The 13,908-nt window shown below is 39.1% G+C and overlaps 1 protein-coding gene across 6 annotated transcripts; it reads left to right on the top strand.

Moving 5' to 3' along the window:
• The first annotated feature begins 268 nt into the window (after positions 1–268).
• nup54 (nucleoporin 54) lies at positions 269–12,890 on the top strand. 6 transcript variants are annotated; one of them, XM_022211011.2, is made up of 15 exons: positions 269–410; positions 867–980; positions 2,189–2,272; positions 2,442–2,606; positions 3,014–3,100; positions 3,865–4,023; positions 5,411–5,637; positions 5,725–5,912; positions 6,018–6,214; positions 6,310–6,364; positions 9,093–9,186; positions 9,682–9,789; positions 10,609–10,728; positions 11,540–11,650; positions 12,262–12,890. In XM_022211011.2, exons 1-15 carry the CDS (start codon positions 368–370, stop codon positions 12,388–12,390), a joined length of 1,881 nt encoding a protein of 626 aa, XP_022066703.1. In that variant the 5' UTR covers positions 269–367; the 3' UTR covers positions 12,391–12,890. The 6 variants fall into 6 exon arrangements, with proteins under 6 accessions (XP_022066703.1, XP_022066704.1, XP_022066706.1 ...); XM_022211012.2 differs by having other exon boundaries at positions 300–410; positions 870–980; XM_022211014.2 differs by having other exon boundaries at positions 301–410; positions 870–980; positions 2,442–2,477.
• The last annotated feature ends 1,018 nt before the right edge of the window (positions 12,891–13,908 follow it).

The following is a 13,908-nucleotide window of genomic DNA, read 5'->3' as shown; positions in this document are numbered from 1 at the left end:
ATGTATTTTAAAGATTCATTCATTTTAAACAACAGTTTCTGTCCTGGAATTTAGTTTGGTTCCTACAATTAGCACGACGAGCAATTTTTCGAATTAATGTCATTAGGTCATAATTAGGTCAGATACTATGAGGGCTAAAATCCTCAATCACAACAAATGGATGAGTAGATATACAATAGTAAAACAGATTTTACAAATAAAATAACACAATATTTCTATCTGCTGCTGTTCTACATTTTACGTGACTTCTGCAGCAGTGTCACTCTCTCTGGACACCAGGTGGCGCTGATGCATCGTTGTCGGCCGATAAGTGACTGAACTGAAGAAATACAAGAAGAAGAAGAAGCCAGTGGTGACAGTAGTCAACATGGCGTTCAGTTTTGGCGGTGCCACGAGCAACACAGCGGCAGGTACGGACGTTTTTACTTAACTTGGGGTTATTTTCTAAGCTTGTAAATATAATACACATTTTCTGTCAAAACAACGGCACTTTGGTGTGTATACATAAATATAAACGGTTCACTCCGGGCTGCCATTACGGTTGAGACCTGGAATCATCTACCGGCTAACGATAAACTAACATTTAAAGCTGTTCATCTTTTACACATGAGGCATACAACTAAATATCTCTTGAGTCAGATATGTAGATTGCAATCCTAAAGTAGACCTTAGTGAAACAGTGCTAATGTTATTTAGTAACGTACTCTTAGCCTGCTTTGCTAGCTCTTTTGGCTGCCAGTAGTCTTCACATGTTGCTGTTTTTTCTGGTAAGCTAATGTTAGCTGTGGACCAAATGTGCTCGATGCCTGCCAAATTCAGCTTTAACGATTACTGTCATGCACTTATAGCGCTTTCTGTTTGTGTAGCAGGCACTTCTGGGTTCTCATTTGGTTCATTTGGTGCCAACAAAACCACAGCGTCAGCAGCGTTTGGCTTCGCCCCCGCAGCCACTACGACCACCGCCTCGTCTGGATTCGGCAGTAAGTCCACAGCTCTGACCCACAGTGTCTGTGGTCATCAACAGCTGCTCGGCTGTTTTACTGTAAGAGGAGAGACTCACCTTTGTTAGTTATAAGACTGGGACTGTCATTCAGCAGCCTGGGAGACGGTCCTGCATTCTACCTTAGGAACTATTTAGGAAGCAGCTTTTTGGAGGTGGGAACTAAACCAGACGGATATTTTCTATACCTGCTGCTTTAAAACCGTATTTCTTTTTTGTATAAGTTGGATTTTTCCATAATGTATACTTCCAGACAGAGGCCCTTGAGAGAAAGGACTAACTGGGTGGTTTGACAAAAGTACAACCCCACATCGACAAAAAAGTAGGGTTGAACAAATTTGGGGGGAAATATCAACATTTGGTTTGTGATGCAATTTTTAAAACTCAAGCTTCAGTTTATTATTCACTGTGTAAAAGATTTAAAATGTGATGAGATGCTACAAAAGACCCTGTCAATACTGTGACTATCACATAAGGAGGATGGCATGAGCAAAAAATTGCATTTTTGATTTAAAATAGATTAATTGTCCAGACTTAATGCACAGCTGCATCCTTTATGGAAGGATTTTTATTTTGTTATCGTGTGTCTTTTGTTTTCCTTAACACTGTTGTCTCTGTGGTTGAGCTTAAGTAATGTTGAGACATCACAGAGACCACTGGTTGAGGTTAAGCACAGCAAGATGTTCTGGTCAGAATTCGGGTTAAGGTTGGGGTAAATTAGAACACAATTAACTGATGAAACCAGCAGTGGTATACTGCACTAATACTTAACTAAATTAAGTAATGATGTAGAGCTAGTGATGTTTTGCCAAGTGTTGATTTGACACAGTAATTCAAAATAAGTCTTTCATTAAAGATTAGACTAAATAATAATGAGAAATACATGCTGGTTAGAGTAAAAATCAAACGTTTGTGTTACGTTTTAAAAATCCATTTGGTGTATTCAAACTGAGTACATTATTTTTGTTAGCTTTTTGCTTTCCCTACGGTGTTTTTTAATTTTTTAAAGACAGATTCTTGATGGTAACTTTCTGAATAGCGCTGTTTTGTTTTCATCACTATCACAAAGCAAAGTTATGCTCATCATTTGTCTTGACTCTTCTTAAGTGTCCTTTCATCTTGTATTTACCTCTTAACTGTGTGCTGGTTTAAGTGACAACCTGTTTGGTTTCTGCTCTGTTTTTGCAGCTCTTACAGCTCCTGGTTTTGGGGCAACCACCACCACTGCTGCTGCACCAGCCACAGGATTTAGTTTTGGCTCCACCAATACTGGTAAGACGCACATAATGATAGTAAATCATGTAGCTTTTGTATCGTGTTTCTAGACTGATCTCTTTTAACTATTTTAACGAATGATAAGCCCATGCTGAGTGTGGGGTTATGTCATTTAACTCCTCCATGTCATTCTCTCTTTCTTGCTGCCTGCCTGCTTCGGCTGCAGGATTTGGGGGGCTAGGAGCTGGAAGCACCACGGCTGGTGGGTTTAGTTTTGGGGGGTTTGGTTTAAATGCCAACCCAGCAGCAGTCAGCTTTAATGTGGGGTGCTTTGGTACAGCAACCACCACTGGCACTGTTTTCAATTTTGGTAATAGCCTGGCTAGCACAGGTAGATGACCTTTGTGATTCAGTACACTCTGTGTCTGTAAATGCATATTTTCATCCATTTTTCACATCTTTATGGTGCAGTGATTTACTTTTTTCCATCTCACCTCTTGACACATTTCATAAAACGTGAAGAATTGCTGTTTCTATTTGCATGAAGAGACAAATTGTTGACTAATCGACTCTTCCCATTTGATTGCTGTGGAAAGTCAGTACATTTTCACCTATCTGTAAGTCAGAAGAACAATGTCATTGAAGTCAAATTTGATTTTTTTTAATAACCCTAAAAGCTTTGTCATGATTTTGTTCTTCTTTTTTATGTTAAGTAGTTCATGATTTCATTCTTTCGTTCTCTTACGCCCGTTTGTGTCTTCTTTTGTCTAATTTGTCATGATTTGTTTTGTCTCTCAGGCGCTTTCGGTGGCTTTGGGACGACGACAACAACTGCTGCTGCACCGGGGTCGACTTTTAGCTTTGCTGCCCCCTCCAACACCACAGGTCAGTAACAGAGCTGCCTCCACTGCTTTACAGAACTTCACCCTGTTTTGCTGCTAGTTCTGTTTACGTACAAGAAACAAATATACATGCACATGGTATTAATAAGACATCCGGTAAGTTTGGCCAACATCAATCTTACTGAAACCATTCTGCATAAAAATAAAAAATGATTTCATCAGTTGGGCAAATTACAAAACAAAAGCTTTTTATTAACATGTAAATACCATCACTTTTCACTCAGAGGAGGCTCATTGAGGCTCAAGGAAGTTAAAGATTATTTGTTTATACATTAAATTATAAACAGCAATTGAATTGATTACAAAATAAGATAATGATAAGGCAGAAGACGAGGGACAAGCAGTTTACTTGTCAGAAAATGAATTGTAAATTTTGTTTCGTACATGGCTGCTTCTTACTCTTCATTGAGATGGAGTTCCAGATGTATTTGGTGACATTTAAGTGGGGAACATTGTATAGAAATGGTTTTAAAAATAAGAATAGGAAAGCTAATTTTGATCACCACCTCAGTTCTATTTGTCTTCCAAACTGCGCTTCCAGATTTGTGCTGTAATGTGCTGCCTTATATTCAGCTTGCTGCTTAAATGCCAACACTAACCAGCCACAAGATGTCTCACTCACTCTACCGTGACATGAGTCCTTCCTTTGATTCCTGCAGCATATGATTCTGTAGACTTAGCTGGTGTTCTGCAGCATTAATGGATTTCATATTTTAACACTGTTTTTGGCACATTCTTCTGTTTTAGGAAGCCTTTTTGGTAACACGCAGAACAAAGGGTTTGGATTCTCGTCTGCGCTCGGCACAGGGGCCACCGCCGGGACATCAGGATTTGGAACTGGATTAGGAACAACTGGCCTGGGTGGGTTTGGAGGTTTTAACATCCAGCCGACTCAGCAGCAGCAAGGTGAGAACTTGTTTTTTGAACTAATGTTTCTGTGCGAAGATTGAAAATGATGATGTGAACAAGGCAACCATTGCAAAGACATTAAATCTGGTGTCTGCAATTGGGCTTTGAATTAGTAAATTACTTATTTGACCTTTCAAGCCAATATGTAAAGAAGGAAGATGATGGCAAACATTTATATTGTCATTTCAGAACACAACAGGTCCCTTTGAAAGCGTCTGCTATGAATTGTTTTAAGCACCCAAAAATGTCTAAAGATTTTTTGGTCAACATGTCAACCTAAAACTTGTTCTAAATATTGTTTAGCAAGTGCTCTTTCCTGATGTTTAATGTTGTACAGTTTGATTTACTGCTCACATTGTTTCTGTTTTTCACAATCTAACTTGGTATCCATGTTGTTCTTTGAACTCCAACCTAAAAAATGTGTCTGCTCAGGAACTGTTACCATCCAGAAGGGGTTTTCAAAGTCTTTTGCACAATTAAATGTTCTTAATTTCAACCCAGATTGTTAGTATTTTATATAGATACGTTTTTAATATTGTAAATTACTGTTTTCATTTGTGTGCTTTCTTGCTATTTTCAAATCATGTGGTTTGTTTGATTGCACCTTGCAAAGTTCTGGTCAAGTCCTGCCTTTCTGTCACCTCAGGCTACATCTCAGAGTTCAGAGAATGAAATGGCAATGTCATATTATGGGCGTGAGACAGTTGCTGTGATCGTTACAAATATCGCAGAGGGTGTATCTAAAGAATTAAAGTTTTTCAGAATGGGTCTTTGGGAGGTAACTGCATGTCAGCACGCACAGTAGGTTCATGTGCAGTTTTCTGACCATTTATTAACCAAAGATTTACAATATGTTTGAATCGATGAAACCCCAATGAACAAAACTTGTCAATTATTTCATCATTTTTAATTCTTCTTATATTGGTGCTGGTGAGTTTCCTTTGTTATTAGCCAAAACCTCTTTGGGGCTCGCCAAGCAATCCTTTGTGCAGGAAAAACCCTGAAAAGCACAAATGAGCACATTTGTTTTGGTTAAAGAGACAATAATAAGGCAGTCCTCTAAATAGTTGGTTTAAAGCACAGCTAGCACTCTGGAAACTCTGCATTTCACGGAGTTCAGAGCAGATTCAGAACCACCTGTGCTGTGCTTCTCCTACCATCGTACAGGGCATCAACGAACAAAGAAATGTAATATTACAGTTTTAACGTTATCAGTCTATAAATATTTAGCCAAAACTTGGCTATAGGCTGCAAACATGGTATGTAAAGCTTATAAATTCACATAAAATGTTGTAACATTTTGATATTACCACAGACATGAGGAGAAAACGTAAAGAACACGATAATCTGACCTGTGATTTCACCTCTCCTTCCCCCCAACCAGGAGGCTTGTTTGGCCAACAGGCCCAGCAGCAGGGTCAGGCTCAACCTACTCAGCTCTACCAGCAGGTCACCGCTCTGTCAGCTCCCACTTTGTTAGGCGACGAGCGAGACTCCATCCTCGCCAAATGGAACCAGCTGCAGGCGTACTGGGGCACCGGGAAGGGCTACTACAGCAACAACAACCCACCTGTGGACTTCACCCAGGAGAACCCGTTCTGCAGGTTTAAGGTGATGGAGGATATCTGCAGCGGTTTGAAATGATGTTAAGTTGACTCTGGATAGTAAATATGGTCATCTGTGTCTTGTGCTTCTCAGGCGGTGGGCTATAGCTGCGTCCCAGTGAGTAAGGATGAGGATGGTTTAGTGGTGTTGGTACTCAATAAGAAGGAGGCTGATGTGAGAGCCCAGCAACAGCAACTGGTTGAGTCGCTGCACAAAGTCTTGGGAAGTAACCAGACACTCACTGTGAACGTAGACGGTGTCAAAGCCCTGCCCAGTGACCAGTACGTTTTTACAGCATGTCGCACACACACGGATATCTACTGCAATGCCTCCCAGTGAGCAGACTGTGGTCATTCATTCTAATCAGATGTGCTTCTGTGTTTCAGGACGGAGGTGATTATTTACGTGGTGGAACGTTCTCCTAATGGAACCTCCAAGCGCATCCCTGCTACGACACTCTTCAGCTACCTGGAGCAGGGCAACGTTAAGGTCCAGCTCACACAGATCGGAGTGGCCATGTCAGTCACACGCACAGAGCTGTCCCCGACGCAGCTCAAACAGCTGCTGCAAAATGCTCCAGCAGGTACATAATGAGCCCGAGCGTCGGTGTCAAATTAAATGAATTTGTCTATATGTTGTTTTGAACAGTAGCTAAGATGTGCCTCTTTCTGTCACCAGGAGTGGATCCCATCATTTGGGAGCAGGCTAAGGTGGACAACCCTGACCCAGAGAAGTAAGTTGGTTACAAAGATCCGTTCAGGGCTTTTCATAAAGGCTGGTGTTTTGATTAATATGAAAAGAGTGAGAAATCTTTCAGGCCATTCATTTAGAATATTATCCCTGCAACTTTATAAGAATTTATTAAACTGGGTCTAATCACACCATGAAACATCTACAATATGGTCACTGTTAAGAGAAAAGCATGGTGTTAATATGAGAATTATTATAAATAAAACCCCCAAAACATGCTCCTCATTATAGCTGTAGTACTTAATGTTGTATAGTCAACCAATGGAAAAAATCTGGGGGACGTATAGATGGCTGTAAAATACGTCAGACAATTTCTTTAAACAGCAATTTTGAGCTGCACAAATACAACCACAAAGAATACAAACACAGGTCTGTCTGTGTGTAATGTCTAAGGTGCAGCATCTGGTTTTTACGATGCAAAGAAGATTTCAAATTAAAACTGCACCAGATTATATTTATCAGTACTAGTATCTGCCACAGATGATGCTTTCACTACTCAAATCCAATGCCCTGACAAATGTAACAGCTGAAGTTATGCTTTGTAACTTTTTAGCAATCTATTCTCTGTTTATAATTCGTAAGGTCTGTACTGTGCTGAGCGCTATGAGACGACGTGTTTTGTGAATTTGGACTGTATGAATGTAATTGAATTGATGGCTTTAGTGAACAATCTAACAGAACTTTATCCACACATGTTGATTATTATTTTTTTAAATAATTCCGATGATTTTTATGTATCGGTCCCTAAGTAAATTAAATGGGGGTGAATCTGTAAAACTTAGGCATATTCTATAAAAGCTGGCTTGTATACATAGTCAAAATGGCCACAGTTTTGATACAGAAGATAAAGATTGGAAAACTGGTAAAGCAGTTCACCTTTAACTTGCTTTTTTGTTTACTTGTTATTCTCCTACACACGTGGACAAAATTGTTGGTACCCCTCAGTTAAAGAAGGAAAAACCCACAATTCTCACTGAAATCACTTGAAACTCACAAAAGTAACAATAAATAAAAATTTATTGAAAATTAAATAATCAAAATCAGCCATCACTTTTGAATTGTTGATTAACATAATTATTTTAAAAAAACTAACTAATGAAATAGGGCTGGACAAAAATGATGGTACCCATAACTTAATATTTTGTTGCACAACCTTTTGAGGCAATCACTGCAATTAAACGATTTCTGTATTTGTCAATGAGCGTTCTGCAGCTGTCAACAGGTATTTTGGCCCACTCCTCATGAGCAAACAGCTCCAGTTGTCTCAGGTTTGATGGGTGTCTTCTCCAAATGGCATGTTTCAGCTCCTTCCACATATGTTCAATGGGATTCAGATCTGGGCTCATAGAAGGCCACTTTAGAATAGTCCAACGCTTTTCTCTCAGCCATTCTTGGGTGTTTTTGGCTGTGTGTTTTGGATCGTTGTCCTGTTGGAAGACCCATGACCTGCGACTGAGACCAAGCTTTCTGACACTAGGCAGCACATTTCTCTCCAGAATGCCTTGATAGTCTTCAGATTTCATCGTACCTTGCACACTTTCAAGACACCCTGTGCCAGATGCAGCAAAGCAGCCCCAAAACATTACTGAGCCTCCTCCATGTTTCACCGTAGGGACAGTGTTCTTTTCTTCGTATGCTTGGTTTTTGAGTCTATGAACATAGAGTTGATGTGCCTTACCAAAAAGCTCCAGTTTGGTCTCATCTGTCCAAAGGACATTCTCCCAGAAGCTTTGTGGCTTGTCAACATGCATTTTTGCAAATTCCAGTCTCGCTTTTTTATGAGTTTTTTTTCAGCAGTGGTGTCCTCCTTGGTCGTCTCCCATGAAGTCCACTTTGGCTCAAACGACGACGAATGGTGCGATCTGACACTGATGTACCTTGGCCTTGGAGTTCACCTTTAATTTCTTTGGAGGTTGCTCTGGGCTCTTTGGATACAATTCCAACGATCCGTCTCTTCAATTTGTCATCAATTTTCCTCTTGCGGCCACGTCCAGGGAGGTTGGCTACTGTCCCGTGGGTCTTGAACTTCTGAATAATATGAGCCACTGTTGTCACAGGAACTTCAAGCTGTTTAGAGATGGTCTTATAGCCTTTACCTTTAAGATGTTTGTCTATCATTTTTTTTCGGATGTCCTGGGACAATTCTCTCCTTCGCTTTCTGTTGTCCATGTTCAGTGTGGTACACACCTTTTCACCAAACAGCAGGGTGACTACTTGTCTCCCTTTAAATAGGCAGACTGACTGATTATGAGTTTGGAAACACCTGTGATGTCAATTAAATGACACACCTGAGTTAATCATGTCACTCTGGTCAAATAGTTTTCAATCTTTTATAGAGGTACCATCATTTTTGTCCAGGCCTGTTTCATTAGTTTGTTTTTTTAAATAATTATGTTAATCAACAATTCAAAAGTGATGGCTGTTTTTGATTATTTAATTTTCAATCAATTTTTATTTATTGTTACTTTTGTGAGTTTCAAGTGATTTCAGTGAGAATTGTGGGTTTTTTCTTCTTTAACTGAGGGGTACCAACAATTTTGTCCACGTGTGTACATGCAAATGGTTCAAAATAATCATATTATTTCTTTTTCCACAAAACAAAATGCTCTGGTCAATATATAGAGGTTAAGTTTGGGCATGATAGTTTAGCTATAAGATGTATAATGGCACCGATCATCCTTTTATAGATGCAATGTTCGTGTTTTCTCCAGGTTAATCCCAGTGCCTATGGTGGGTTTTAAAGAGCTACTCCGCAGGCTGCAGATCCAGGAGCAGATGACTAAACAGCACCAGACCAGAGTGGATGTGAGTAAAAATAGAGCTGATTTTGTTTCAAGTTTTTTTTTTCCTTGAAATGTTAACAAAAATAAGACCGATTGGATATAGTCTCGGTGCTGTTTCATTATCAACGAAGGAATTTTGGAGCACATTTGGTGGTGTCAAGGACGGTACACAGATGTCCAGTTCATGCTAGCTGCCAACAGGTTGTTTTCAGTTGGAGTAACTGTTTCAGATATAGCTGCGAGTGGTAGCATCAGGATTTGGAACTGCAGTAAAATTATTTTGGCTTGTATATTTATATTTGCTGTCATGGGTATGTATCTGTTTATTGTCTTCACATTGGCTGTGAGATTATTTACAGAAACATCTTGTAAGATTTAGGTGTTTAAGGAAATTCAACATTAGAAGTTTAAGCTTGATTTTAAAAAAAAGCAAACATTTGAAATCAAAGGAGAAATACTAGATATGCTAACAATTTTCTGCTCTCCTGTTTTCACTCATGCGTGTGCTTGCTTGCAGATTATCTCCAGTGACATCAGTGAACTGCAGAAGAACCAGGCGACTACAGTGGCTAAGATTGCCCAGTACAAGAGGAAGTTGATGGATCTCTCTCACAGGGTGCTGCAGGTAGCTGCCTCACCTTTCTAAAGGCCTTTCAGACATGCAACCTTTTTGTTGATCTTACAATTCAACATGCCAGTTTTCATTTTTGAAGCAACAGCATATGGATCACTTTTTCCATGAAAGTCGTCACAACAGTCTTACTAATAATAACACCATTGTGTTACTTTCAATACAGAAATCTGAGCATTACAACATACAGGGTAGTTTGCATACAGTGTGCCTAGAAAGTCATCCTTTAAAAGCTGGAGCCTAATGCCAGACATCATTTGAAGGCAACAGGTGTGACTGCAAAGAGGAATTGTTTTGGATTTTTTTTCACAAATCAGTGAAAATGTTTTGCAAAAGGGTTGGAAACTAGTCAGACACCGTGATCAGGGAGCTGCTTCGCTTTACTCCAAGGACGAGATAATCAGGCTGCTTGACAGGACTGAAACTGGAATGTTGGGGTTATAGATTATTTGTAACTTGGACCAAATATTGCATGCATATAGCCCTCTTAACCCGTACCCCCTTGTTTGAATAATGCAATTATGAACATTCAAGTGTCTAAATGACACAAAGCTGTCATTTCAACAGGTTGTCAAATCATCAATGCTACATATTTATATATAGCATTTATATTTCCATGTATGTATCTCTCTCTACATTTAAGATCCTGACTCTTGTCTTCTACGAACAGTGAAATGAACTGTGACGATTACCATTTGTACATTGAATTGCATTTAAATGAACTCACACTGTCTACATCTCTCCCTGCTTTTATTATTGATTCTTTAGTAATTCTTCTGTATTTATCCTCCTACTCCTCTGTTTTCCTGGTAGGTGCTGATCAAACAGGAGATTCAGAGGAAAAGTGGTTACGCAATCCAAGTGGATGAGGAGCATCTCAGGGTGCAGCTGGACACCATTCAGTCTGAACTCAATGCCCCCACACAGTTCAAGGCAAGTTTGTCTAAACTGTAGAAGCAAGTACACACTAAAGGGCTCATTTTTCCACCCATTAAGCCCAATAATTAGACTTGATGACCTCTGATTTGCAAGTTGTAATTACCAAGTACTCTTTCTTTTTTTTTTCCTGTTAGAAGTTGTAGTTAAAAACATTTCAAATTCAGGAGACGACATTTGGATCTTGAACCCTGTGAACTCTATTGGTTTGTGAGATTTTTGGCTCCTGTCGCATTTTTAATAACTGCGGGCTGATTTTTCACTGCAATATGAAGTCCTGTATGGAAATGGCACAAACATGACTACGAATAGCAAGAGCTCAAAAATGTCTTCTGTGCATTACAGTAAAGTTATATTTCCTTTAATCTTACAAAATAATTTAAACTGAATGTCTAAATTTACAGTTTTTGTGAAATAAATTCACATAGAATCGATATGTACAACATTTTTCCAAGGGCCCACATGTGCTACCAATACTGGAAAAACTCTGCATAGTATCCATATTTTACAACTTGTATTTTAATTTTGTTCCTGTACTTGTCTCCTATTTGCACAGCCTGCGGTTCAGCCCTATTCAGCCAAGTAATTCCTGTGTTTTGTACAGCTGATAATGTTTTTTAAATTTTTACGAACAACAGTTTAGAGTGTAAAGAAACTTTTTTTTTTTTTTTTTTAACATTGTTGCTGTTTAGTCAACGTTTGCTGAGTCTGATTGCATTTGAGCATCCAAATTAATGTTCTGTTTCTGAGAGATCAAACTACTATATGAGAATTTACTTCACGTTTCACATTTGTGTTTCTTATCCAGGGCCGGTTGAACGAATTAATGTCCCAAATCCGGATGCAGAACCACTTTGGAGCCGTGAGATCAGAAGAACGCTACAGTGTCGATGCAGACCTTCTCAGAGAAATCAAACAAGTGAGTCAGCACATTCACATGTTTATTTTCACAGCTGTGTCTTATAGTTCTCTGGCAAATATTCATCAAGCAGCCAAGAGTTACTCATAGGAATCCTGCTGAAACTCACCCTCTAAGTAAAAGCACTACATAGGAGCACTTCAAAGCAATTTCTGAAGTTTCCTACACTGACTTGGAACAAATTTCCCACCAAGTACTCCTCATCGTGTGTATAATCTTTATGAGATGCTGTTAGCTTAATCGAAGCGACTGACAGAATAGTCTTCATTGCATCGCTGCATTTTCATTGTTGCAAACAAAGTGCAACACTGAGAAAATTCTTCTTCAGAGACGGTATGCAAGATTGTGTCCCTCACAAGGTCAGTCTCAGAAATTATTTGAAATATCCTCTGAGAGGCATTTGCTGTTCACTCCTCTAGAGTTCGACAGAATACTGGCCAAGATATTAATGATTTTCAAAGTTTAGAAAGATGATTAAATCCTTTTACTCCTAAATCTAAAAGTAGTACTGCAAGTGTGTCAATGAGATTTTTAAATGCAAACTGTCCAGAAAATACTAGTGTTTTTTTATGTATTAACTAAAACACTGTTTGCGTATCTCTCACTTTTAGCACTTGAAACAGCAGCAGGATGGTTTAAGTCATTTGATCAGCGTCATCAAGGATGACTTGGAAGACATCAAACTTATAGAGCACGGGCTGAGCGACAGCGGACACTTGAGAGGAGGCATCCTGAGCTGAGTCTGCCCGTCTGTCCACCAACACACCCACGCACTCAGACCTTCAGTATCAGTCTTATTAAAAGTGCCATGCTTGTTCACTCAGAGCAGTCAGCATTTTATCATGACGTTTGAGTAATCTTGAAGTGATCTGTTCCCTCTATTTTTGATCTGAGGAGGGCTACCTGAACATGAAAAGATCAGTTTGAATTCGTATTTGCTTTCTTTGTCATCATTTTAGCAGGTTCACCATTGGCCAACTATCCATACCAGCAACGACTGATTAATCTGTGCTTCCTGGACTGATACAGACAGCTCAATGGAAAGACTCAACATTGTCTAATAATAGCTGGCTTCCCTTATGTCAAATCAGATTATGGATATGAGACTATGATTGTGACAGGCATGTAAACAAGTTGTGGGATTGAGCATGTGTGTCATGATTGAAAACAATGTAAATACATCTTTGTATTTCTTTTTTATGCCGAATAATATTAATAAATTTCATTTAAATTGAAAACAGGTTCTTTGCTGCATCTCTTCCTTCCTTTTTTATTCTCTGACGTACCCCAACAGGCCAGTGATGGACTCAAAAGCATTTTCATGAACACCACCTGTCATGCTCCCACAATCTCATTTTAAATGTGACCTTTTTTTATTTACATTTAAAGTTGGAACCTGTGATTGTGGAGACAGATTCTTGATATTTAGATAGCTGACATTTAGTGCGTGTGTGCCAGATTTAGTTTAACCTATGTTCAAATCAGTCAATTATACTTTTAGCAATCTATTTTAGCTGTTTATCTACACTCCCTGTCAAAAGTTTTAGGACACTGTCTCATTCAAATAAAGCAGAACCTGTCCTACAACTTTTGACAGGGGGTGTATTTCATCATATGGATGTGATCAGGGCAGGACTCTGATCATACATGTAAAGTTTCAGGTGGATTGGAGCACGTTCAGGGCATTTACACAGCATTTGAAATTTCAAGGCAAAGGATCAAAATTCCAGAGGCCGCCACGGACACACCCTTTGACTTTGGAAAAAGATTTTAATAACTTTTGATCATTAAGACCTCCTGTATGTACTGGCCGAATTTGAGGTGAATTAGTTTCCCCCTAGGAGGAGTTCGCTCTAGAAGAAAATGAGAAATGGGCAAAATCTGACATTCAACGCAAAATAGCTCACTTCCTGTTGTGTTTGGAATGTGGCTGTCACTGACTTTTTTGTTCAGCCTGAAGTGCTGCATATGTGTACCAAATTTGGTAGATACACCCCCTGTCAAAAGTTGTAGGACAGGTTCTACTTTATTTGAATGAGAAAGTGTCCTAAAACTTTTGACGGGGTGTACTTTAAACCAGTGGTTTCAACTGTTACTCTGTATTGATATCCAACATTTTCATCTGTTAGCTATCTGTTCATACTTGTAGCTGATACTTTTCAACTGTTATTCCTAATTTTAGCTATTGTTCACCATGTATAGCTAGCATTGCTATTTATTTGTCAGTGCTTGTAGTTAATTTATTGTTAGCCATGCTT

Source organism: Acanthochromis polyacanthus, chromosome 18 (assembly GCF_021347895.1).
Source record: "Acanthochromis polyacanthus isolate Apoly-LR-REF ecotype Palm Island chromosome 18, KAUST_Apoly_ChrSc, whole genome shotgun sequence".
Lineage (NCBI taxonomy): Eukaryota > Metazoa > Chordata > Actinopteri > Pomacentridae > Acanthochromis > Acanthochromis polyacanthus.
Note: the sequence above shows the minus strand (reverse complement) of the source record. Positions and strands in the feature narration are given on the sequence as shown.

Bases quoted from the DNA above. Each gene is read 5' to 3' on its own strand.
- nup54 (XM_022211011.2), top strand. From the start codon at position 368: ATGGCGTTCAGTTTTGGCGGTGCCACGAGCAACACAGCGGCAG. The intron at 981-2,188 runs GTAAGTCCACAG...CTGTTTTTGCAG, and splicing joins CGCCTCGTCTGGATTCGGCA to CTCTTACAGCTCCTGGTTTT. The intron at 5,638-5,724 runs GTGATGGAGGAT...TGTGCTTCTCAG, and splicing joins ACCCGTTCTGCAGGTTTAAG to GCGGTGGGCTATAGCTGCGT.